Raw genomic sequence first — 22,654 nt, forward strand, 5'->3', positions numbered from 1 at the left:
TTCAATTTTTAGGCACAGACCTGTCACGTTTGGCTCTCTAGCGCTGCTAGGCAACGAGAGGTAACTCAGGGAGTCCAATTTCGAGCGATCCTCGCACTTGTAAATGTACAACTCGTGAGGACCATCCTGAAGAGTCGCTCCTCCGGGCTCCATGAGACGGACGAACGCGAACGAGAACAGCTTCTTGTCGTTCTTCTCGCGCGCTACGGTCAAACGCAAAAGGTAGAAAGAAAGGTTCTCTAAGAATTATTCCAAGGGCTCTTGATTACACTGTTCTTGATGAACACTTACTGGAGCAGTGTCTGAACTCGAACCGGACATGGCTCCCGTAGAACTTGTCGATAGGTATCGCCAAGCGAACGGTCTCCGCCCACGCTGGACTGTTGTGATGATAGATGACTAAACTTTGGTACTCGGAGCTGCCCTCCATCCCAGCAGCCCCGAACAAACAGCCCTCCAGAGGTTGCCCGTCCGCATCCAGCATCAATATCGTTACCTAACGTTCAAATTAACATTGTTTACTCGGTATGCAACTAAGACTGGACAATATAGTCTATACAGTCAATTTTTATTATAAAATTAAAAATTATTCTTATTATTAAATAACTTTTTTTTATACCATAAGGCTATTTCATAAGAATTTCATTGTATATCATTTTAAGTAATATCTATTACTACAGTCAATTTTTATTATCCATCTAAGAATTAACTTTGTCTATTATTAAATAACTTTTTTTTATATTTCAGTGATTGCGTTCGATCGTCGATACCTCGATGTTTTTACCAGTCGATTTTCCACCCCGCTCGAACTCCCCGCGTTCCAGTTTCAGGTACAGGTCGTTGCGCACGTCGCCTGGCATGATCACGTCGGAAAAACCGAGCTTCCTCGTCAGACATATGTTCTTGAAGAGCAACGGGTTCTCCACCCTCACCTGAGACAGCTCGCCGTGAAGAACACGTAGGGAGACCACTATACCATAATTTGGCTGTCCTGGAAGCGGGGAACACTTGTTGTTGCGAATTATCTGCTCGTGAAGCTGATGAAAGTCTTTCTCTTCTCCTTGATACACCTAAAATGCATCGAACAGATATTACAAATGTTTCTTTTTTTTTTTAGTTCCGTATCGTTGCTAAATTGGTTACCTTGAACGTCATCTCGAGTTCCTCGGTGTGATCCTGCGTGGCCTCGGCGAGACAGAGCACCGCGACGCCGTGTGGACGCCTGTACGTGGCGTTGCACGTTTTATTTTTCCCCGAATCTGAGTAGAGCATCCTCCCGCATCGCATCACGTGAGCGACCATGTAAAGATCCCTGCTGAGGTCCGCGTTACCCAGGTCGGTGAAGATCGTGCAGTTGCTGTGGATCTTCTCGACGAAGCTGGAGAAACCCTCCTTCGAGATCCTAACTAGAAAACGCTCGCTCAGGTATTGATTCTTCTTGGCGTCGTACAGGGAGAAGTAGATCTCCGTGTATTCTCCGATCGAATGCCCGAAATCCCTCATGCAGAAGTAGAGATGGTGGGTGAGGACCTTCTTGTGCTCCTTTCGCCTCAGGGTGCCTCTCGCGGACGCCCCTTGGGAGTTCTCTGCACTTTGCACGTGCTGAAAACAGATCCACGTTCGTAATTTGTTTATTTACAGCGTGGATGTGGCAAAAATTTAATGGGAGGAAAATAAGACGATAATTTGTCGATCGAGGCTTCGTTAACCCTTTGCACTCCGAATTGTATTTGAATTTTGTTACCAGCAGCTTCCAACGCTTTTAAGTGTTTTATTTAAAATTTACGTTAGCTAAAAAATAGGACAAATTTAAACAAATTCAATTAAATATCTGTTTTATTTATATTATTGTTGTATTTTTTAATTTTCAAGTGTATGATATTTCCTTGGTTTGGACTTGAAAAAATGTCGAGTGAGACTCTTAATTATTAATTAATATAATAGCTCATATTTCTCGGGTTGACCATGACTGATCAGTAGACTACGGATCTTTATGCAAATTCATATTTTTATTAATAGAATTAATAAAATGGGAGCTTTGTAGATGATTGTCTCAACCCTTAAATATAATAATTCGTATCTTTAAGTATTTCTTATATTTTTGCATATCAAGTGCATTCTGTAGTTTCTTGAGAATTAAAATTCCCCATAAATGCATAAACATCCGCAGTCTAATGATCAGTTTTCTTTATTGGACTTGTTTCTAAGCCATATAAAAATGCGATTTTTATTAATTACAATGTTGTATCCAACGTTTAATTTGAATGAAAACAAATATTGTTTTCCAATGCAGTCAGACTCGTTTAATGTTTCGCCTGTAAGACTGCAACCCTGCGCATGCGTGACAGTGAGTCTCACTCACGGAACTGCGAGGCTGTCGATACGCTAGTAGAGCTTCTCACGTCGAGTGAGAACCACTGGTTGCACGCAGGGTTGCAGCCTTACAGGCGAAACTTTGAAACTTAATAACTCTTTGACGAAGCCTCGATCGAGAAATTAATATTCTTGACTTTCGTCTTATTTTCCAGTCTAGAATCTCTTATTAAATTTTTGCCCCATGGTAATATGCAATAAATACAAAATAACTTTAAAAAAAGAATCTTGGAAGCGTTAAAGAAGTTTTCTTTCATCTTTCGATCGATAAGTAGGATCAGTGAAATCATTTGCATGGCCCCATGATAATATGCAATAAATACAAAAGTATAATAACTTTAAAAATAGGATAGTGGAAGCGTTAAAGAAGTTTTAGAAGATTAGTGAAATAATTTGCATTGGCCCCGATTTGAAAGCTTCGACCGTGCGAGACGTTAAAAATTTCATGTTGGACGCGCGCGTGCAGCGAATCCGACACGACGCCGAGTTCATTTCAATTCTTGCGGAGCACTCGAAATGGTCAGCTCTCCGGGTAGAATTTCAACGAGCCTCGGCGATACACAGCAAACTATGCGCTACTTCCATCTCTCTCTCTCTCTCTCTGTGTGCATATTGGACTCTCGTCGCCACAACTCGGCCACTGTATTCTCCCTTTTTCCGTGATCGCAGACTCCGGGGCGTTTCATATCGGCTTAAAGTACCGTTTCCCACACACGCTCGCTGCCCGTCATAAATATAACACAGAGCCTCTCCCGTATCGGAACGTTCCGCCATTTTCACAATCTATTGTACCACGGTAGAATTATTCCCTATCGAAATAGTGTCAGCGTAGATAAAGCGTGTATTTTCTTTTGCAGGAGAAAATCTGTTCGCAGTGACCCAGTATGAAACAGGCATAGCACGTCTAACGGTACGTTGCAATATCGCTGAGACAAAGAGACATAATCTCGAACGGAATTGTGCTCTCATACAAATGCAAATAGGAGATCGATTTGACCAAAGTTTTGTTATTGAAAAGAAGTCAAGCTAGGTATTTTGTCCCTGTGTAATTACCACGTGATAGAGTTCCACGACGGACATGGTATCCGGGTCCACCATATGGGCACCCTGACGAGGTACAAGATCCAGACCCAGTTTCCTGAAACATTAAAAATTCGAAGCACGATTAAGCGCCAGGTATCAGCTAAACCGCTCGAGCTAAACACGTATTTCTTTCGTGGAAAGACAAAGCTTGCTTTTATTACAATTTATAATTTTATTATATTTTATTATAATTTATTTATTACAAGGCTAGCAAGCCATGGTACAACTAACGGAATCGCAACAACTTGGATATTAACATTCCCTTGGAACGTTGCATACAATTATATTTCTTTTATTTTTTCCATTTAGTCTGCTACGGAAACGTAGACCTGATAGCGTCGAGTTCGCGAGGGCGTAGGACGATATACCGAATCGCCAGGATCGGTGACGCGGCCATGCAACAAAGAGGAGGCGAGAAGGATGGGAATCGAGCCACGAGACAAAGCGAAAACCAAGAGCAACGGCCGGCTCTCTGCACGCCACTTAATTCCCTCGATCCACCCCGAAATTCGGCTGAAAATTCATCGTTCGCGACATACAGTGATATCGAATTTGTTTATGATGCAGATTCCGGGCAGAGGATCGCGTACGAGAGCGTGGCGTTCGCGAACAAGTAAAGCATGGGAGCGTGTAGCTGCATTCCTGCGAGGTGAAGGGACCACGGGCGGGAGCAGTCGGCCCTGCAGGGCCCCGATGCGTTCGAGAACACGTCGGTCCTATGGCATGCGGTCGACCGGGGTCATGGAAAGTTAACTAAGTATACGGCCACTTCGGAAGCGAACCTCGAAAACCGACGCAACGCTTCGGCTTGGTTCGGTGAGGGGAAAAATTTTAACGGGGTGTTCTAGAGCCCAAAATAAAACAAAAATCAAGAGTACCAATTTATTGATCGAGGCTTCGTTAAAAAGTTATTAACGTTTAAAGTTAAAATGTGCAGCGTGCACGGTCGCCGTCTCACAGGCGCCACTTTAAACGTTAATAACTTTTTAACGGAGCCTCCATCAACAAATTACTATTCTCATCTTTCTACTTATTTTGGTCTCTAGAATCTTCGGTTAAAATTTTTCCCAGATATAACTCGTATCGTACACTTGATGGATTTTAGCAAAAAAATAAATAAATTTCTCTAGCGCAAAAACGTTTCATAAAGGTATTCTTGTCGAGTGTAGGTCGGGTTTACAAAAATTATCACGGTGGACCGTCGTTTTTGTGAGTTTTCGAAAGACCGTTTGCGACCGTCCGGCAACGCGGTACGGTCCTGGGAGTCCCAAGAAGGTCCCCCCTCGGGCCCCTGTTGATGGAATGCAGGTGAGCAGGCAGAGTTCGATGCGTGGAGACAGGTACAAGCAATGTCCGCCGCGTCGTCGGGACCTATGTCCCATTCCAAAGATATCGGATATATTCGCTGGCCGGCGACCAGGTTCGGTTCACCGCGAGCACCAACCTCGCCGAGGATCGGGGAACGAACCTCGAACCTTCCTCTTTCGCTTGCTTCTCCCCGGTGCTCGTCCCTGCGGGATAACGAATTCGTCCATTTCGGCCAATAACCGTTCAATCATTGCTTTCGAACGATTCCAACTTTTTAACCATCGATGAAATTCGTCTGTATAAAAATTCGAAGCTCAGAACTGAAGTATTTGTTACAACAAAAATAGGAAACTTAACTAAATCCGACAATTCTACTTGTAAATTCGTATTCGAGTAAAAAGTATCCGAGAGTCTGATCGGGGCTGATTTTCTTAGTCTGTTAAAAAAAAAAGATTAGATTGCTGTTTTTGTGGTTGTCAAGTACCCCTAGCCGGAGTTCGGTAAGCATTCGGTAGCTTTAAACGCTGTAATTACGCGGGCGCTGCTGCAACTCGTAGACCCCCGTTTCTGCTTCAAACTGACAATCGATTATCAGCCTTTGCTCGCTTTACACCGTTCTTCGGGGTGTCTTTATACTCCGCGTCATTCTTTCAGTCGCCATCTGTTTCCCAGTTCTATCGGGATTGGACTGGCAAAAGTATAGTCGAACCTAACCTTCAGACTAATTCATAACTGTCAATGAAGTAAATTAAGATCTATTAAAATGAAATTTTATCGATTAAATATAATTACAAACAGGGCTTTGATTTCTACGAGCATTGGTTGAACGATCGAAAAAAAACTATACAAGATTCATCGCGAGCGAGTAATAATCCGTGGAAGTCATCGCGCGTCCGCTCGAGCGTGGTTTCACGCGTCCGTGTAAAACGGCCTTAATAGGAGTGTTTCCTGATCCCGGAACGAGTAACAAGACTCGTACGTATAGCGAAGGGTTCGTGGGAAGACGAACGTCGAGTCTGGTCCGCGGGAGGGTACAACGCTTACGAGGACGCGGAACGTGCACGTATTCTCTCCACCACCGACTCCCGCCGCCGACTCGTCGCTGCACTCGCAAAGCGCAGTTGCAGTTCAGTGTTGCGCTCGGCTCGGCCAGAGGACACCAGCAATAGATGTCAGGGACAAATCCTCGAGCCCCCACGATCTCAATTAGATCGAATGACGGCCGATTAAGCGCGATTAGCCGCGAACCTTTTCAGTTTTTCGTCGTCGACGAACTGGAAACGTTACGCTTCGCTCGTAAGCTCTCCAACGATACGAACGGCGTACATAGTTTCCCTGATAGCACGCGAGCGCCCCCAAAATATACGGTTCACACCCGAAAGACTCGAGACAATGGTCGACTACGAAAATGCAGGGTTCGCGTAGCGATTCGAATGGCACTCGACGTCCCGTTCGGAAGGGACAAGGAGAACCCTCGATGGCGCAAACTTCTGCTGCCAGGTGTACGCTTATTAAGTTCGACGATCGCTGCCATTCATTAAATTTCTTTCACCGAGGTAGCGGCGCGTCGGTAGCCGCGTACCTTGGAGCCCCCCCCCTCTACCTAGGCTCGTTTTCCCCTCGCCAACGAACCTGCTACCTCTCATCGTACAGCCCTGGGCCCGAGTAGAACAACGCCAGGCACCGTGCTACGCCGACCCGAACGCAAAAAGAAAGGGACTACCTTACGGGGAGCAAAGTCAGCGTTTCCCAACCTTCGGAAACCGTTCCCCCATAACGCACCTTTCTTTACGATATTTCGCACGATGTCTCCAGCCCCTAGTTTCTGGCATCGAATACCATTTTTTATTCAAGGGAACAGCAATTTCGAGCAACCGTTGCTTCATTTTAACTAGAATCAAGAGATTCCTGTTTCGATTGTTCTATTCGTGTAAATAAGTTTTCTGAACAATTGGATCTACGTTTAAAACAAGCCACGATACATAATTCGTAATTATGGATAGGTACTAATGTTTCGCGAACGTTGTATAATGAATTGTCGTGGTGGGTTTGGATTAAGTGAGGTTAGGGAGAATTGCGCGGGAGGTGACGCAATTATGCGGTCAGAGGGTTCAGAGAATTCGAAGGATTGGGAAACCCTGGAACGGAGGACCTCGAGCGCGGTTATGCAGCCAGGAGTTCCATCCCGTACCACCGCGTTACCCCAACAAGGAAGCAAAACGCTGCCGTGGAAGGAACGACGGAGAAACGGCGAGGAGTAAAAGGGTTAGGGCGATGGGAGAAAGGGAGACGCGTAGAGGGCAGTGCACGCGAGGCGGAGCCGCGAGGCACGCTCATTAGAAATAATAATAATTACCACGACGCGGGTAATAAATGTTGCCGTTTGCACGATACACGCCTAACTGGGAAGTGAGTTAACCACCACCGCTGGCACGTGGTAATTAAATAAATGAAATACCGTCACCGAAATGATTTATCTCTCGACGACGCTTGACTTGACACTCGACCGACCGAAACCGTCCTCGTCGCGTCGTCCCGTAACGCCAACGCGGACAGACGCCAATAAAATACGCGGGATCGTTACACGGTACCGTTATTTGCATACGCGAATCAGCCAGTCGCGAGTAAATCCAGAAAGAAAGAAGATTATTCCGATCGTAAAAGGGATATTCGGTTGGCAACGATAAATGTACGTCGAACAATTTCGAAACTAGGTTAGAATAAGGAATAAAATGAACTTGTTCGACGAATCCTGTGCCTCTTCCCGATCTACGTAAAATTCTGTCGATCGATTAATACTAAAATCTTGAAATGCACGCTCTCGTCTCGAATTCCGTGGCCTTTCTTCCAAAGTCAAAAATCGAAGAGGGGAGAAGAGAAAGGGGAACGAAACGGTAGAGAAGGTACGAGGAGAGGTTTTAAAGAGCCGAAGTTGAGCCTCTTCTCACAGGGGGGAACAGGTTCCCGGCATGGTTACCGCGTATTCACCGAGCTGAAAACCTTGAGCTCTTCGGACAGAGAGAAAGAAGCGACTGGTTCTCTCTGTTCGGCGATGCTGCTGGTGGCTGCGGTTGCTCTTTGCAGACACACGATACGAATCAAAAATTCAAAGTTGAACTCGAACGAAAACAGGTTGCTCGTGAAAACTAAGCCTCGAGTTTCTTGGCCACAAGGAAACGAGAAGCGTGACATTTAAGAGCGGAAGGTGGATTAAAAATATTTTTAAACGCGACCTGTATGAACATTTCTGAACAAATATTCTCGAAATCAGCGGTTCCCAATCCCTTTTTTTCCTAACCTATTTCTTGTTCTTTATTCCTCGTTCGATCGGATATTAAAGCATTTTTAGAAACGGTTCTTATTTTCGAGAAAGAAAGGGGAAAGAAGCTGCAAATAGCAACGTTTTAATTCGGAACTCGTAAAGGAACATGTCGTTGCATGAAACATCGATGAAAATAATGGGGGGTGCGGAAGACGAAAAACACGATGCAAGAGGAGATTCACGGTGAATCACGGTCGTGTTGGCGATTTCTAAAGGCGACTATACGCACCTGATAGAGTCGCCCCCACGCTCGGAACTCGCTCGACGGCGAGCAAGATGGCGAAAAGTGGTGGGGCCCCCGGAACGAGTCCCTGACTCTCTCGGTTCAGTTGCCGTTCGTTCGCCGGGCCCCGTCGGTGCGTTGCGCGGCATCATTCGGTACCTCGAAATTCCATTCGAAAACGATCGTTCGCGCCAACACCGACAGAGAGAGAAAGAGAGAAAAGAATCCGACGTTAGACATTAAACCCTCGCCACGACGACGCCGTTGACTGTTCTCTTTTCCTCTCTCGCGTTTCAGTCCACGTTAACGAGGGTCGAAACGGATTCGAACCGATCGCGAGAGATCGCCGGGCGAAAAGAGGTGAGAGTCGTGTGAGGTGCGAGAGTCGGTGGTTGCTTGGCGCCTTTGACCATCGAGCATCGGGAGAAAGAAGCCCAGCACGCCTCGTGCCGGTCCAACGTTTCCTGAAAAGCCACATCTCGCAGGAAGAAACAGGCTTGAGCATCGATCAAGCGCGTGGTCCTACGCGCTGTTAGCCCGTGGAAGTACGAAACGACCACGGAATCGAACACAGATTTGTTTGCCTTCTCGGCGTGGATTTCAGACACGGAGTGCTGACACAAGAAAGGTATTGTTCACACACAGTTCGCCGATCATATTTTTTCGGAGATCGTAACCGGTACGTCGTACAGTGACTCGATCTGGTGGTGGATATAAATTCGTTCAGTTTTCGGAGTACACGGGAGACCGTTTTGTCGAGGTTTGTATCGCGTATAGAGCCGAACGACATTCGATAGCCTTTTTATCTCGGAGAAGACGTCTAAAATATATTACCGAGTCGCCGACCTGCGATGTAATCGCAATAGTGACCTGCGAATCAACGAAAGGGGCACGCGTGACCTAATCTCACGGGTCTATGTTTACGTTCATGTGTCGTACAGAGTGATATTCGGTCGATAAACAGAAAAGGCGGAATCGACACGTGTTGCGTTTGCCTATCCTTCGCTGCACCGATTCTACAAGTGTACCCGTTTTATTAATAAGGCCGTTCAATCGACCTCAATTGCTCGACCGTACTGTAAATTACTTAATTACAAATTTGTCCAGATAGAGTAGACAAATGCCTAAAGAAATACTTCCGAGAATGCAACCATAAATGCCAGGTCATTCGCGAACGGTATTTACGAAATCAGGTATAAACTCTTCCCAAACTTTCTATCGTGTTCGAAAGCTGAAGCCAACGAATATTATCGATAATATACTCTCTCTGCTCGATTTCATCTCAAAACAAATTACCGATAAGGAAGAAAGCCTTTGCATTCCCGTGCCAAGGTTCACATCTATGGTGTGTTAGTTGGTGCATACTGGGCATTATCTATTCATTCGTGGGAGTGGCAGCGACCCACTGTGTACCTAGGAGATCCGAGTTTAACCACGTTCGCCGAAAGTTTGTCGAAGATAGTACCGTTTCCACGAAATGGTCCCCAAGGAACGCGTACGTATTGTCGTGTCTTCGGTTTTGCCCCCCCTCGGCGAGCAGCTGAAGCTTCGTTAAGATGAAATTGACCCACGGGCCACGAGGAATTCTTTTCGTTCGTCTTTCGTCTCGCGGTTCCTCGACCTCGGGAACCAATGAAAAAATACCATCGGTGAAGCTCTTAACCCCGTTCGGGACGCGTCACGGGCCACGTTAAAGGCACTGCTGCACGTTTTACGCGGGGTGTCCCGCGCGCTTGTCCGTAGAACTGGTTTGTCCGGAATGTAAATCTCCCGGAGGACCAACCGAACGTTCGATCCACCGTGCACGGTACCTAGAATTTCGACCGTTTCTGCGCGACATTAAAAATCACAATGTTCGTACAAGCAACGAAACATAATATTTGATATTCATCGTAAAGAGCAGTAGACGCTATACCGTGCGTATATGGCATGATACTTTTCGCTGATACACACAACAGTTACCGTCACTGATGTGCCATGAAATGTAATATGCTTATTGCGGTTTCTTTCTATCTTACGCGCGTGTAGTGGTGCAGACTCTCTTTCTCTTTCCCCCTCTTTTCCTATTTCTGTATGTTGTGTGAGTAATATGAACTTTTGTGCGGGTGTACAGATGGACGCGAGCATGTAGCGCGTGGACTTTGTTGGCGAATTATTCGTGTAGGTGGTGGTTCGTTCGGTCGGTAATGCGGAATGTGAATTACGGGAATGTGGTCCTAAGTACGGAAGAATTATATTTTCTTATCAGTTGCATTTAACATCGACATGCGAGTCTCAATTATTCCTCGTTAACTCGGACATCTAGACGTCCAGTTTTCTTCATACTTTCAAGAATAAAGCAGTTCACCCGCGATTCCCATACTCGATGACCTGCTTTCCCAACCGTCATTTTTTTATCGACACGGGGTAACCAGGCGATCGGAAAACGCGGTTTTATGGATTATCGATCGAGTACGATTTTTATTTTCCGAGACATGACCGTTTCTTTCTTCTCGTCGTATCTGGAGGCGTGTAGCGTTTCAGCGTAATTTACAAAGCTCACAGGATATCATACTCCTACTTCCGGTACCTACTACTCCAGCTTTATTAACGAGATTAAATGGATTTTTATTTTGGAAGCGATACGACAGCGTTGTCTTCCGTTTCTCTGTTTTCTATTTCATACAAGCGCGTATTATAAAACCGATCGCGTATAGGTGTATTTACGATTCAGCGTCGAGATCTCGTTCGACTCGTATTTTTTTCCATCGATAGTGTAAAATCGCGTCGGCATTCACCTTTCACTCGATGACGAGGCGTGTGTGCCCTTCACTCGAACAGCATTGTTCGTTCGCGATACGCGAGATACGATCCGTGGATGAATCCAAATATCGTTAACGGGCGTAAAAATCTCTAAACGCAGGAAATACACCTATTAACATTCTCACGGCTTTCAAGCCCCTCGAGCAATCAAGATTTCCAGATGGTCAGGAGTTTTGTACACAATCAGATTCGAAGTCACCGTTACGAGTATCGTATTACGTTGCTCGGTGACGCTCGGGCATCGAGCGATTCTCGGAAATCCGTCTCTTCGGTTACAGGACCTCGAGCTACGAATCGTTGGTCGTATTACCAAACAGTGTCGTCTCAACGTCTTAAAAGTCTCGAGGTGTGGTTGTCGCGAACGCAACAACCAACTGTATATTCCCTTTCCTAGTCTCTCGACTCGTCTTAACATCGTCTGGAAAAAAACGTCCACGCGCTCGTTTACCTCGTGCCTTTCCAGCAAACACCGTTAACTCGATCGTGTGTCGTGCAATCGATAACGATTAACATCGTGGCTGGAATTCGTGATCGTGAACCAGAGGTCAACATAACCTAAAATATCTAAAGAAGGATTCGTCTCGAAGAAATGAATGGGGAAACGTGGAATAGAATTTTTTCGCGACAAGCGTCGTTCTCGAGATAGAACCGGTTTCGAAAATGCGTGGGCCGTGCTCGTAGTTGACTACACATCGGTTCAACGGATCCCGCTAGAAAATCGTCTTTATGTGCGATAGTTCGTGCCCGAGTGTTCTCTGAAACGAAAACGTCGACAAGAAATTTGGCCTGGCGGTCGTCACAGTTGATGGAATTTTCTTGCGGTTCGAGTACTTACGTGACTCGTTGAATATATTACGGAACGAACTATGCTCGCAAGAACGTTGCACCGCTAAATGGCATTTCGGACTGTTTCGTAACTCCCGACTCGATCTCCCGCTCCGCCAACAAAGACCATTTGTTCCCATCGACTTTTCTGCGGAACAAGACCGGGGAAATTGCTAGCACCGGAATCAATTCCACTCTTGAACGATTTCGAGTTACGCCCACGTTTCGTGCGTTCATCCCAGCCACGAGTTTCATCGTCACGGATCGGTTTTTCGGAAGAAATCATTTTCAACTTACTAACGAGGATTTAGCAACACCGAATACGTATTTGGTGTTGTTTCAAAATCTACTCCCACGCGTATAGTTTCTCTTGGATGGAATTTGCTATAAACGGAAAGCAAAAAATCTAATTCATCCTGTTTCCCAGACAGAAACCCCTTATGGGTATAGCCGTAACGGAGATTCGCACGATTAAAGTATTTTTCAACGCTGAACGCGAGTACACATGCCAATGTTCCTTGGTGAAAACATAACTGGGTTGAAAGTAGCATTTGGGTCAAGTACGAAGTACGAAGAACGTTGGCGTGTCTTGCAACTTTTTCTCGCGAGTGGAGATCAATTTTATATTGGCAATGTTCGATCGTACGAATGAAAAGTAGAAAATAAACAAAAGGGAGGACGCTTGGTTCTTTCCGCGAAGATCGTTTTTGCATCAGCATTGTGCGTCACCCGGTAATAATAAGCGGAGGTCGATAAGAACGTGACAGAAGCGTAGTCTGATCTAAGAAAAAAAAAAATTGCGTGAAAGGATACCAGGAACGAAGAAACGACTAGACACGCAAATTCCATACCCCGGTTTCGACGAGGAACATTATCCTCGAGTTGGGAACGACCGAAGAGAGGCATAAATCTGACGGTGGTTAACGCTTTGGTTCGCAGTCAGCATTATCCTTCGTTAGCTCCGCCATACAGTCGCATAAATCACGTGACAGTTGGAATTATCGATTCGTACGCGGTTCCCTGAAGTTTCCGCGTATTATGTTCCAAGCGAATCGCGAAGATTCGTTGCCGGTATCCTCGTATCAAAAGTTTGCGTTCGAGCGTGGCGAGCGTTAGACGGAATACGCGATACGCGCGAAACCGGAACACGGTTCGGTTTCATTGAAATCCGAACAATTTAATTTTCACGATCTCGACGAAACCCGATCCACAGAGAAATAAATATTACGATTTTTATACGAATTAAACTCGGAGAAAGCAATCCATATGCATATAACGTTGGAAACGCGTGAGATTAATCAAGCTCGCGAGATTTCACCGAATAAGGAACGAACCAGCGGCTCGTAGTCGGGTCGTGCAATCCCGAAACCTGTTCTTTGCATCCGTAACCCGATAGGAGTAATTCGTGTACAGAAGATCGGTGTGCGTTGCGGTGGCGAGAGAGCCAGGACCGCTAAAAAACGTATCGTACCTCGCGGTTGCGCAGAATTCCGGTCTGTGCCTTAAAATCGAAACTCGATACCCGTCGATTACCAGCGCGGCCAGGAGCCGGTATACGATCATCGACGACCGTTCGAGAAACGTGCTACATATACGATTCGTTCCTATTTACGTCGATAAATAATATACCGTGTACCGTTTGATTCACATCAGAAATTGCTACCGCGCGAAGAATACGACTGTTAATATTGATAACGTAGATAAATATTTCTATCAATGTTTCGTAATGTAATCGTAAGAGTTCTCGGTAGAAAGCGTCGCGTCTTCTCTTCTCTCGTGTCGTCAATGTCCATTCCCTCCATACTCTCCTCAGTCCCCTTCTCGCAGTTCTCGAGAAACAGCCAAGTAACTGGTTTGACTCGTATGTTTCGTAGAAACCATCTAACGAAGGAGCCCCGTAAAACCGTTGTCACGGGAAATCAAATACACGCGGTAAAATTTGAATGAAACATTCGTTAAACATTCCGTGTCGATTCTAACCTTTCTTTTCGCGTTTTTATTTTGTAGAGAAAGAATATTAAACGTGGAAGACGTCGATGATCGAATGATCGAATGATAAAACGGCAGACGTTGCGCATACATCGTTTTAAATAGTCCATTGTGTCGAAGCGACCGCACAACAGATACGATGCTCTGAAATTACACGCAATCTCCTTGCGAACGTGCTAGGCGCTTCCAACCGCTGTGCAAACGGTGTCCCGTGAAAATAAAACGTTACGAAATTCGACTCTGGTCAGCTTCGTAATCTCCGTGGCTGGACATCCTCGCGTCACGTGCGAACGATTAATGTCTACGAAGCAGTCGTGCTAAAACCACGGGCAAACACCGTTAGTGTGCCACGCTTTCCAACGATTTCGTTTCCAAGAGGCTCGAGTTCTACGGATTTGACAAACTGTTGCGTCGCGCGATCGCCACCGATTTCCATGCACCGTGGCAGGGAACCGTAGAGCTCCGTGTGTGTGCGTTTCACGCTGGCAATCCCACGCGTTTAGAAATTGACCCTCTTGCAACGGCACGCGCCCCATCCACCGTACAGTTAATTAACTAATAAACTTCTAACGACCCACAACTCGGCTATTTCGGTTTATAAGCTCCTCGTATCCGATGCTCATGGCGCTCTCGCGACGCGCGGTTAAAACACGAACTAAAATCTTTTCCATCGAAATAAATGACCGTTACGTAACCAAAAATATACTTGTAAATAATCGTAACCGACACGGTGAATATGCTCGCCGCGGCAAATGGGATTTTGTTCGTTCCTTTTGGCGGTCCGGCAAAAAGGCGACGGCACAGAGAAATCCGGGTAGCTCGGAGCAGCCATTCTTGGCCAGCCTTTTGTTTCGTCGTGAGAACAATTCGCGGTGCTCTGAAGAGCGTGGCTGTGTGCCTCCGTATCGATCCTCCGCGTACATCTGCCGTTTCCGGCTGTTACTACCAGTGTTCCGTAAAGAGGTTCTCCTCGAGCGGCCGGAAACGCGAAATTTCGATTCCATCACGCTCGGGTGGCTTCGCCGACCCCCGGAAGTCTCGATTTCTTTCGAAACTCGACGATTCGTAATTTACCAACGTATCGTCCATTCGCGATAGAAATTAATAAGACGCACGCGGTGGTTGAGATGTGGCGTTGAACGCGACCGTCTACGTTCCTCTCTGCTCGCCAATAAGTGCATTGACTCACCGCGCGCGATCGACTTACGCGACGAGAATGTAAATGCGCGCGCGTCGCCGGCTCGGACGCAACGATTTCGGTTTCGGTTTCAGTTTCGATCGCGATTAAGGATTACCCGGCGATTTCCCAGCGAGGCGGACGTTAATTCATCGGGCTAATTGCTATAATCTCGGCTGTCATCTCCGTCGTTGCGCGGAGCCGCGCATCCATCAATCCGCAGGCCGTCCAACTGTCCGACAAACGCGTACGCAGACACTTTGTATCCGTATGATTTTCACACGGATATCGTTTCAGAAAATTATATAGAAAAATTTCTTTCTCTAAGTAAATAAGTTCTCTAATCGTCCCTGACCCTATCCCTAAGCGTGCGGTGTATTAATCGTTTGGTTGTTTGCAGGGGTGCCATAATCGAGGGACGCAATGGCAGTGTTTGGTTTGGTCTCGGCTGTGGCCGGGTTCGTCAAGGTACGATACCTCGTGGACAAGGCGATAATCGATAACATGATCTTCAGGGCCCATTACAGGATCACGTCCGCGATTCTGTTCGCCTGTTGCATGATCGTCTCCGCAAACAATCTGATAGGTAAACGTTATTTTATCTCAGCCGGTTTTAAACAACCTCGACCGAAACGACGACGCTGCACGAAATAATTGTTCTATTCTTATCCGTCGCGGTTGTTTCTTCCGTGAGCGAATTAACAAGGAAACATGATCCTCTTAACTGACGTACGCGTGGACGGTGCAATGGGTCAGAGTTCCATCGACGGTTGCATAAACGCAACGTGGGGCGCAGACGGTCGTGATTACAGTAACAACGCGGTGTCTCGTTTCGAGGACTCGTGCTTATTTATCGGGCAGACGTAACGTTAAGCCGCGTCCCCACTGGGTCGGCTTTTGCCGTTCGGCACGGCCGATCGGCAAAAGCCGAGAATTGCGTCTACACTGCGTCCGCATCTGTCATCTAGCACGGCCGATCGGCACCCTAAGTACTTCTCGGCAAAGCCAAACACTGCATCGTCTTGGATAGCATGGCTTGAAAAGCCGACCGGCATGCCGACGAGTCGATCGGCACGATGTCGGTAACCATCAAAAGAGATCGTGCCAAGACACGAGAGCACGAAAGTTTCATGTCAATTTCGTTCCAAAACCATCATCGAGATACAAAGATACAGGAACTTTAAACGTTAATAACTTTTTAACAAAGCCTCCATCAACAAATTGGTATTCTTTCGCGATCGAACGGAAAATTTCACAGCGCGACGATTGCTACCTCCAGTTCTGAAAGGCCCAGGCAGGGCCATAAAGCCCCGTCTTGTAACCAAATATGGTCATAGGCGAAAGATTTTTTCCTCGTGCCCATATTTTTGCATAGTCGATGTTTCCGGAGCCCGTTTCTTCCTCCGATACGCGATTTTGGGGGTGTCAACCGAATTTGGTATTAACTTTTAGCTCGACCGATTGGTCATCGACTAAGGGAAGGAGGACCCATTTTCACACCCCGTTTGGGAGGAAAACTCTTTCCTCATACCTGAACGTGGTGGAGGAAGACTTCCAGGTCACCCCCAGAACGAGGGTGCCCGAGGTTTTCTCCCCAAGTCGAAGGCTACGTTAATTTATCGAAGAAAAAACGGGACTCCGGATTAGGACGCGACGAGTGGCCGCGCGTGTTTGACAGCTGTTTTATGGCTATACACAACGATTTGCAATTTTTTTTCTCCGTTGAAAAATTTAGACACCTAATTGGATTTTCAGTAAGGAATTTTTTTCTCGAAAGTGCGTACGATTTTGGAGGTATGTGTAATGATAAAAAATGATTGTAATTGATCCCCGCAACCGAAAATAATTTTTTTAGAACGATTTGAAAAATTTTTTTTCGCCGAAAAATTTCAGCACCTACTCGATTTTTTTTCTCGAAAGTAGATAGGATTTCGGAGGTATGTGTACTCACCAAAAATGATTGTAGTTGACCCCCGCAACCGAAAATAATTTTTCCAGAACGATTTGAAATTTTTGAATTTAATTGTTAATAACTTTTTAACAAAGCTTCCATCAACAAATTAGTATTCTTGATTTTCGTCTTATTTTGGCCTCTACTATCGCTCATTAAAATTTTTGCTAGAGGTGGCCGAACACCCTGTATATTCTTCTGCTACGTAAACTCGGACGCATCCAAAATCTTCGTTTTTTAGGCATTTTTTTTGCATTTGCTATTACTATAACTGCAGCAGCACCAGTTATTACTTCGTCGTCACTGTACATTTTTTGTGTACTGAAATGGCTTTGCCGCGGTGCATAGCAGTGGCACGGCCGTGCCGCCTTTTGCCGAACGCTGTGCCGATCGGCAAATGCCGAGCCGTGCCGACCCAGTGGGGACGCAGCTATCGGCAAATGCCGAGCCGTGCCGATCCAGTGGGGACGCAGCTTTACATCTGCTCGACTAGGCCGCAGGAGGCCTCCAGACGAGATTTCTGACGGTGTACAAACGCGTTTATCATCTTTCCGTTTACGACCGTCCTATCAGTCGTCGCGTTTAATGCAACAACGTGCGCTGTATCGGTCACCCGTAACCGGTACAATTCCCTCTCCGTATCTCGCTTCAAAGGAAGATAGCGATTTTGTAAACGCAACGACTCGGAACAAAATACAAAAATGATTTTAATCGTGCATAATAGCTTTACAATGGAAATTTTAGTACTCTGTCTTTTTATTGATACAAAAAGAAATCCCCAACCCGTTACACATTCGCATAAAACTTCGGGGAACGATTCCTAACCTCAAATCAAACATCACATATTCTCGAATTTTTTTCTCGACAGTGAATAAGATTTCGAGGGTATGCTTATTCACCAAAAGTGATTATAATCAACCCCTGGAACTAAAAATAATTTTTCCAGAATGATTTGAAACTTTTCAATTTGGTCGAAAAATTTTGTAACATCTCGAATTTTTTTCTCGAAACCGCGTAGGATTTCGAGGGTATGTCTATCCACCAAAAATGACTGTAATCGACCCCTGCACCCGAAAATATTTTTTTTTAAACGATTTGAAATTTTTTAATTTTGCCGAAAAATCTGCCAACCTTCTCGAATTTTTTTCTCGAAACTGCGTAGAATTTCGTGGGTATGTCTATCCACCAAAAATGACTGTAATCGACCCCTGCACCCGAAAATATTTTTTTTGAAACGATTTGAAATTTTTTAATTTTGCCGAAAAATCTGCCAACCTACTCGAATTTTTTTCTCGAAACTGCGTAGGATTTCGAGGGTATGTCTATCCACCAAAAATGTTTGTAATTGACCCGTGCAACCTAAAATAATTTTTCCAGAATGATTTGAAATTTCTTAATTTTGTCGAAAAATCTGTCCACTCACTCGAATTGTTTTCTCGAAACTGCGTAGGATTTCGGGCATATGTATATTCATAAAAAATGATGCGGGGAGCTATCTGAGTTTATCTCTTCGTTTATGTCGCACAATGGCGCGAAAGGAGACTAGAGACTTGGAAGACTAAATCAACTGGTGACAACGTGTACGCCAGCTGCGCCGAACGACGAGCGTTTCATGTTCTAGCCGATAGGGAGTCGTTCCGTTGCATAATGTAACGCGCGGTCGTGCTTGTAATCGAATCGATAACACCCAGCCTGTTGTTTAACGAGGTCAATTTACGATACAATGTTCATTAATGTCTGCCGTGTTTGGGCGAACGAAAGGGAACGCCAAAGCACCGTTCCCGCTTCTAGTACGCGTGCGACCACCATCCGGCACCCTAACTTTTCCACTACTCGACTCGCTATTCGAGTTACAAATTCCCTAAACACATTGTTTAAGCAGTTTCACGTTAAATCTACGATTTTTAAAGGTGCATCGACAAAGTGCAATATTATAAATTACAATTGTCACCCCTATGCCTTAGAACAGTTCCATTATATTTATGTTTTTAAATCTACTGTAAGACATCGATGTCTCGTGTTTCTTTCTGTCGCTCACATTCTTGGAAAAAAAGAGACGCACGGTCTACCTCTCTACTTCGACTTCGCTTTCGAGCGTCGACGACCCATCCCCCACTGTAATATGATACGAGAATCGTCTGAAAAATTCCCACAGCTTAAAAACGTCGTTTGTTATTTTGTCTCGAGTTCTGAGTTTTTTAATCGACCTTGTCGTTCACGGGCATACAGTTGTCGTAACTGAAATCGTAAGGTAAGGGGTTAAAAAGCCCCTGGGAACGAGGCGACCGTGAGCTTAACTGAATAATATCTAAAATGCTTGCAGGCGATCCGATAAACTGCCTGAGCGACGGAGCGGTGGCTGAAAACGTGATAAACACGTACTGCTGGATCACGTACACCTTCACGCTGCCGAGCAACAACGCGAAGCCCGTGGGTACCCACGTGGCTCATCCCGGGTTAGGCGGCGACCTCGGCGAGAAGAGGTACCACTCGTATTATCAATGGGTGCCGTTCATGCTGTTCTTCCAAGGTGTTCTGTTCTACGTACCGCACTGGATATGGAAGCAGTGGGAAGAGGGCAAGGTCAGAATGATATCCGAAGGCATGAGGGGAGTCATGGTCGATAACAAGGAGGAACGACAGGCAAAGTCCCAACGACTGGTCAAGTACATCGCCGACACTATGCACCTGCACAATACATACGCGGCGGGCTACTTCTTCTGCGAGGCTCTCAACTTCGTCAACGTGGTGCGTGGTTATCTCCGATAAGACGTTCCCGTTTACGGGGCCGATCGTAAAACCCGTGAGCCTTTAATAATACTCCCCGACTTTGCTGCGTCTGCTTCTCAGACGGCAAGTCGGGGTCTTCTTCATCCTCAGAACCTGGTCCTTTTACGGTTCGAGTTTACTATCTACCAGTATAAGCTACAAAGTATTCTATTTCTCTCATTCCTAACATCATGGCGTACGTGAATTTATTTTTATGTACAACTTTTTTCAATATACTCACCATTTACTTAATACTGCCTACCCGACTACTCTGTATACGTTAACACCCAGTTTCTTTTTAGGTGGGAAACATATTCTTCATCGACTCGTTCCTGGGCGGCGCGTTTCTGACTTATGGTACCGACGTGCTGAAGTTCAGCAACATGAATCAGGAGCAACGCAGCGACCCCATGGTCGAGGTGTTCCCGCGCGTCACGAAATGCACCTTCCACAAATTCGGTGCTTCCGGTACCATTCAGAAACTGGACGCCCTCTGTGTCCTCGCCCTGAACATCCTCAACGAGAAGATTTACATATTTCTGTGGTTCTGGTTCATTCTCCTGGCCGTGCTGACCGGCACCGCTTTGCTCTACAGCATGGCCATGGTGCTGCTGCCCAGCACGCGGGAAACGATACTCAGGAAACGGTTCAAATTCGGCCCCGCCGCTGGCGTCAACGCCCTCATCAGAGAAACGCAGGTAGGGGGCGTGGTGCTCGCGGAGATAAAAATATATTCACGTTTCAGGTCACAGGGTGGACACCATCAGACTCCCACGCATTTTATTTTATTCATCTCTCGATCAACGCTGATAACAAAAAGGAATTTCTTAGAACTTTCGACGACGCAACATGGCGGCGTCCATACATCGGTTCTTATTCGTTTGTAAATTTTCAGGTCGGCGATTTCCTGTTGCTTCACCTGCTGGGCCAGAACATGAACATGATGATGTTCAACGAGGTGCTGGACGAGCTGTGCCGTCACATGCCCCTCGGTTCCGCGAGCGGGGCGTCCCCCACGTCGATGCCCTCGGCGCCCAGCACCCTCGAGATGTCGCCCATCTACCCGGAGATCGAGAAGTACGCGAAAGACACCGAGATCTAATCCCCCACCACTCCCTCAGTGACTCTTTCCATTCGCCATTTTTTCTCCCCCCCCTCCTTCCCCTTCCGTATTGTGATAACACCGAAGGTGAATCGCGCACCGTCGGTTTCGCGAGAAAGCTTTTTACGCTATCGTCGGCCGTCCCGACGCGACGCATCGTTGAGAAATGATACGAACGCACAGTACGTCGATGCAGAATTCTTGCCATTCTTTTGTTCAATGCTCGTTCTTATGCCTGGGGTATCGATATATTTAATTACCGAAACAACGATCAACGATACGCGTAAAGGACCAAATACCGATACGAAAGTACCACGCATTATATTCTGCATCCATATGTACCTAAAGTAAATTTAGCGAACAGGGAGAGGAACGAAATCCGAATTCGTTCGTGATTATTTACGTCTCGATGTCTGCGCGTAGTAATTGGTGCAATTATCGTTAGAAAAAATGTTACGTTAAATTTCATTGTAAGAATTAGATTCGGGGACACGTCCTAATTGTCCGCAGCAATATTCGTCGATAGTTTATCGCGAGATGTTAGAATACGTACGGTGGAGACGTTCAACGATTACATTCTCGTCGTGTCGTTGAACATTTTACTGGCGCTTGCTAGTAAATCCACGTTTCTACTTAAATTGTATAAAGAGTCGTACAGTTGAACGTACGTGGCTATCCGTGAAAGATTGGATCCAAATATTTTGATAGATCAGAACCGTGCGTCTTTGGATAATTGATCGTCGATGAAAATGAAATTTATTGCAACGCTGATGACGCGTCCTTATCAGCGGAGATGCTCGTTGCTCGCGTTCTATTTTTTTCCCAGATTGTTCGAAAGAATGACACAATGCTGCCGCTAAGTATACAATGACAACCCTACGACAATAACACTATGACTATTTTGTAGTTTTCTTTTTTTTTTTTGTAGTACGTACGATTCGTTATATTATTATTATTACTATTAGTCGCGTTTCAAGTGATATATTAAGATAGACTTAGTTTAAGACGAACGAGACGGATGATATAGTTGTAACGATTGTTCGCAATATGTGCCTTCTTCCTAGGATACCCCCGACTACTTTATAGCGTTTAAAAACCTTTAAGATGTTTAACAGAATAAAAGTAAAAAATGCTCATTTGTAAGGATTGCGCCGAAGTCAAGACGAAGACTGCTAATACGTGCAACGTTAGATATAAATGGAGGCAAGAGAAAGACAAAAGAAAAACGAACTATAGAATAAAGTATACTCTTTGTATTCGACGCGTCGGTCTGTACGTTATTCGAGCGAATCGGACTAAAACGATCGGTAATTCCCGTCCCCGTGCTATTTCTCAGCGAGTTCAACTCGAAGCAAGCCACGATAGGAGGAAGTTCGTAATCGTTCAATGAATTCCATTAAATATACGCATAGTCGAGTATTGCGCTCGAATGCAAATTCACCGATGTACCGAAAACTGCACAAGGTGATGCAAAAATACATAAAAACACTTAGCGAGTTGAATCCACGTACTAAAATATGATATTTTTTAGTTATTGATTCGGCTCCTTAAGTATTCGTTAAGGGTGTTCGGCCAACCCTGGGAAAAATTTTAATGGGGGATTCTAGAGGCCAAAATAAGACGAAAATCAAGAATATCAATTTATCGATGGAGGCTTTGTTAAAAAGTTATTAACATTTAAAGTTCCATTCGTTCTGAATTTTTTTCTCGAAAATGCGCAAGATTTCTGG

The 22,654-nt window shown here is 45.5% G+C and overlaps 2 protein-coding genes across 4 annotated transcripts in view; one reads left to right on the forward strand and one right to left on the reverse strand.

The window, feature by feature from the left end:
• Positions 1-22,654, reverse strand: part of LOC122395593 (dedicator of cytokinesis protein 3) — a 36,740-nt gene that overhangs the window by 5,307 nt on the left and 8,779 nt on the right. For both annotated transcript variants that reach the window (XM_043393286.1, XM_043393285.1), the window contains exons 5-9: positions 3,427-3,511; positions 1,144-1,602; positions 771-1,070; positions 292-496; positions 21-203 (exon numbers count right to left, since the gene is read on the reverse strand). In XM_043393286.1, coding sequence (XP_043249221.1) covers positions 21-203; positions 292-496; positions 771-1,070; positions 1,144-1,602; positions 3,427-3,511 — 1,232 coding nt within the window. The remainder of the gene's footprint in view (positions 1-20; positions 204-291; positions 497-770; positions 1,071-1,143; positions 1,603-3,426; positions 3,512-22,654) is intronic.
• Positions 8,434-21,973, forward strand: LOC122395656 (innexin inx3). 2 transcript variants are annotated; one of them, XM_043393424.1, is made up of 5 exons: positions 8,434-8,937; positions 15,503-15,688; positions 19,377-19,801; positions 20,125-20,520; positions 20,718-21,973. In XM_043393424.1, exons 2-5 carry the CDS (start codon positions 15,526-15,528, stop codon positions 20,922-20,924), a joined length of 1,191 nt encoding a protein of 396 aa, XP_043249359.1. In that variant the 5' UTR covers positions 8,434-8,937; positions 15,503-15,525; the 3' UTR covers positions 20,925-21,973. The 2 variants fall into 2 exon arrangements, with proteins under 2 accessions (XP_043249359.1, XP_043249360.1); XM_043393425.1 differs by lacking the exon at positions 8,434-8,937 and adding an exon at positions 15,349-15,429.

The sequence above is a fragment of the Colletes gigas genome, unplaced genomic scaffold, assembly GCF_013123115.1.
Source record: "Colletes gigas isolate AHSC1104 unplaced genomic scaffold, ASM1312311v1 Colletes_gigas_Sc00006, whole genome shotgun sequence".
Classification (NCBI taxonomy): domain Eukaryota; kingdom Metazoa; phylum Arthropoda; class Insecta; order Hymenoptera; family Colletidae; genus Colletes; species Colletes gigas.

Excerpts from the sequence above, each read along its gene's own strand:
- LOC122395656 (XM_043393424.1), top strand. The coding sequence starts at position 15,526 with ATGGCAGTGTTTGGTTTGGTCTCGGCTGTGGCCGGGTTCGTCAAGGTA. Across the intron at positions 19,802-20,124 it reads CTCTCAACTTCGTCAACGTG|GTGGGAAACATATTCTTCAT; the intron begins GTGCGTGGTTAT and ends GTTTCTTTTTAG. Across the intron at positions 20,521-20,717 it reads CCCTCATCAGAGAAACGCAG|GTCGGCGATTTCCTGTTGCT; the intron begins GTAGGGGGCGTG and ends GTAAATTTTCAG.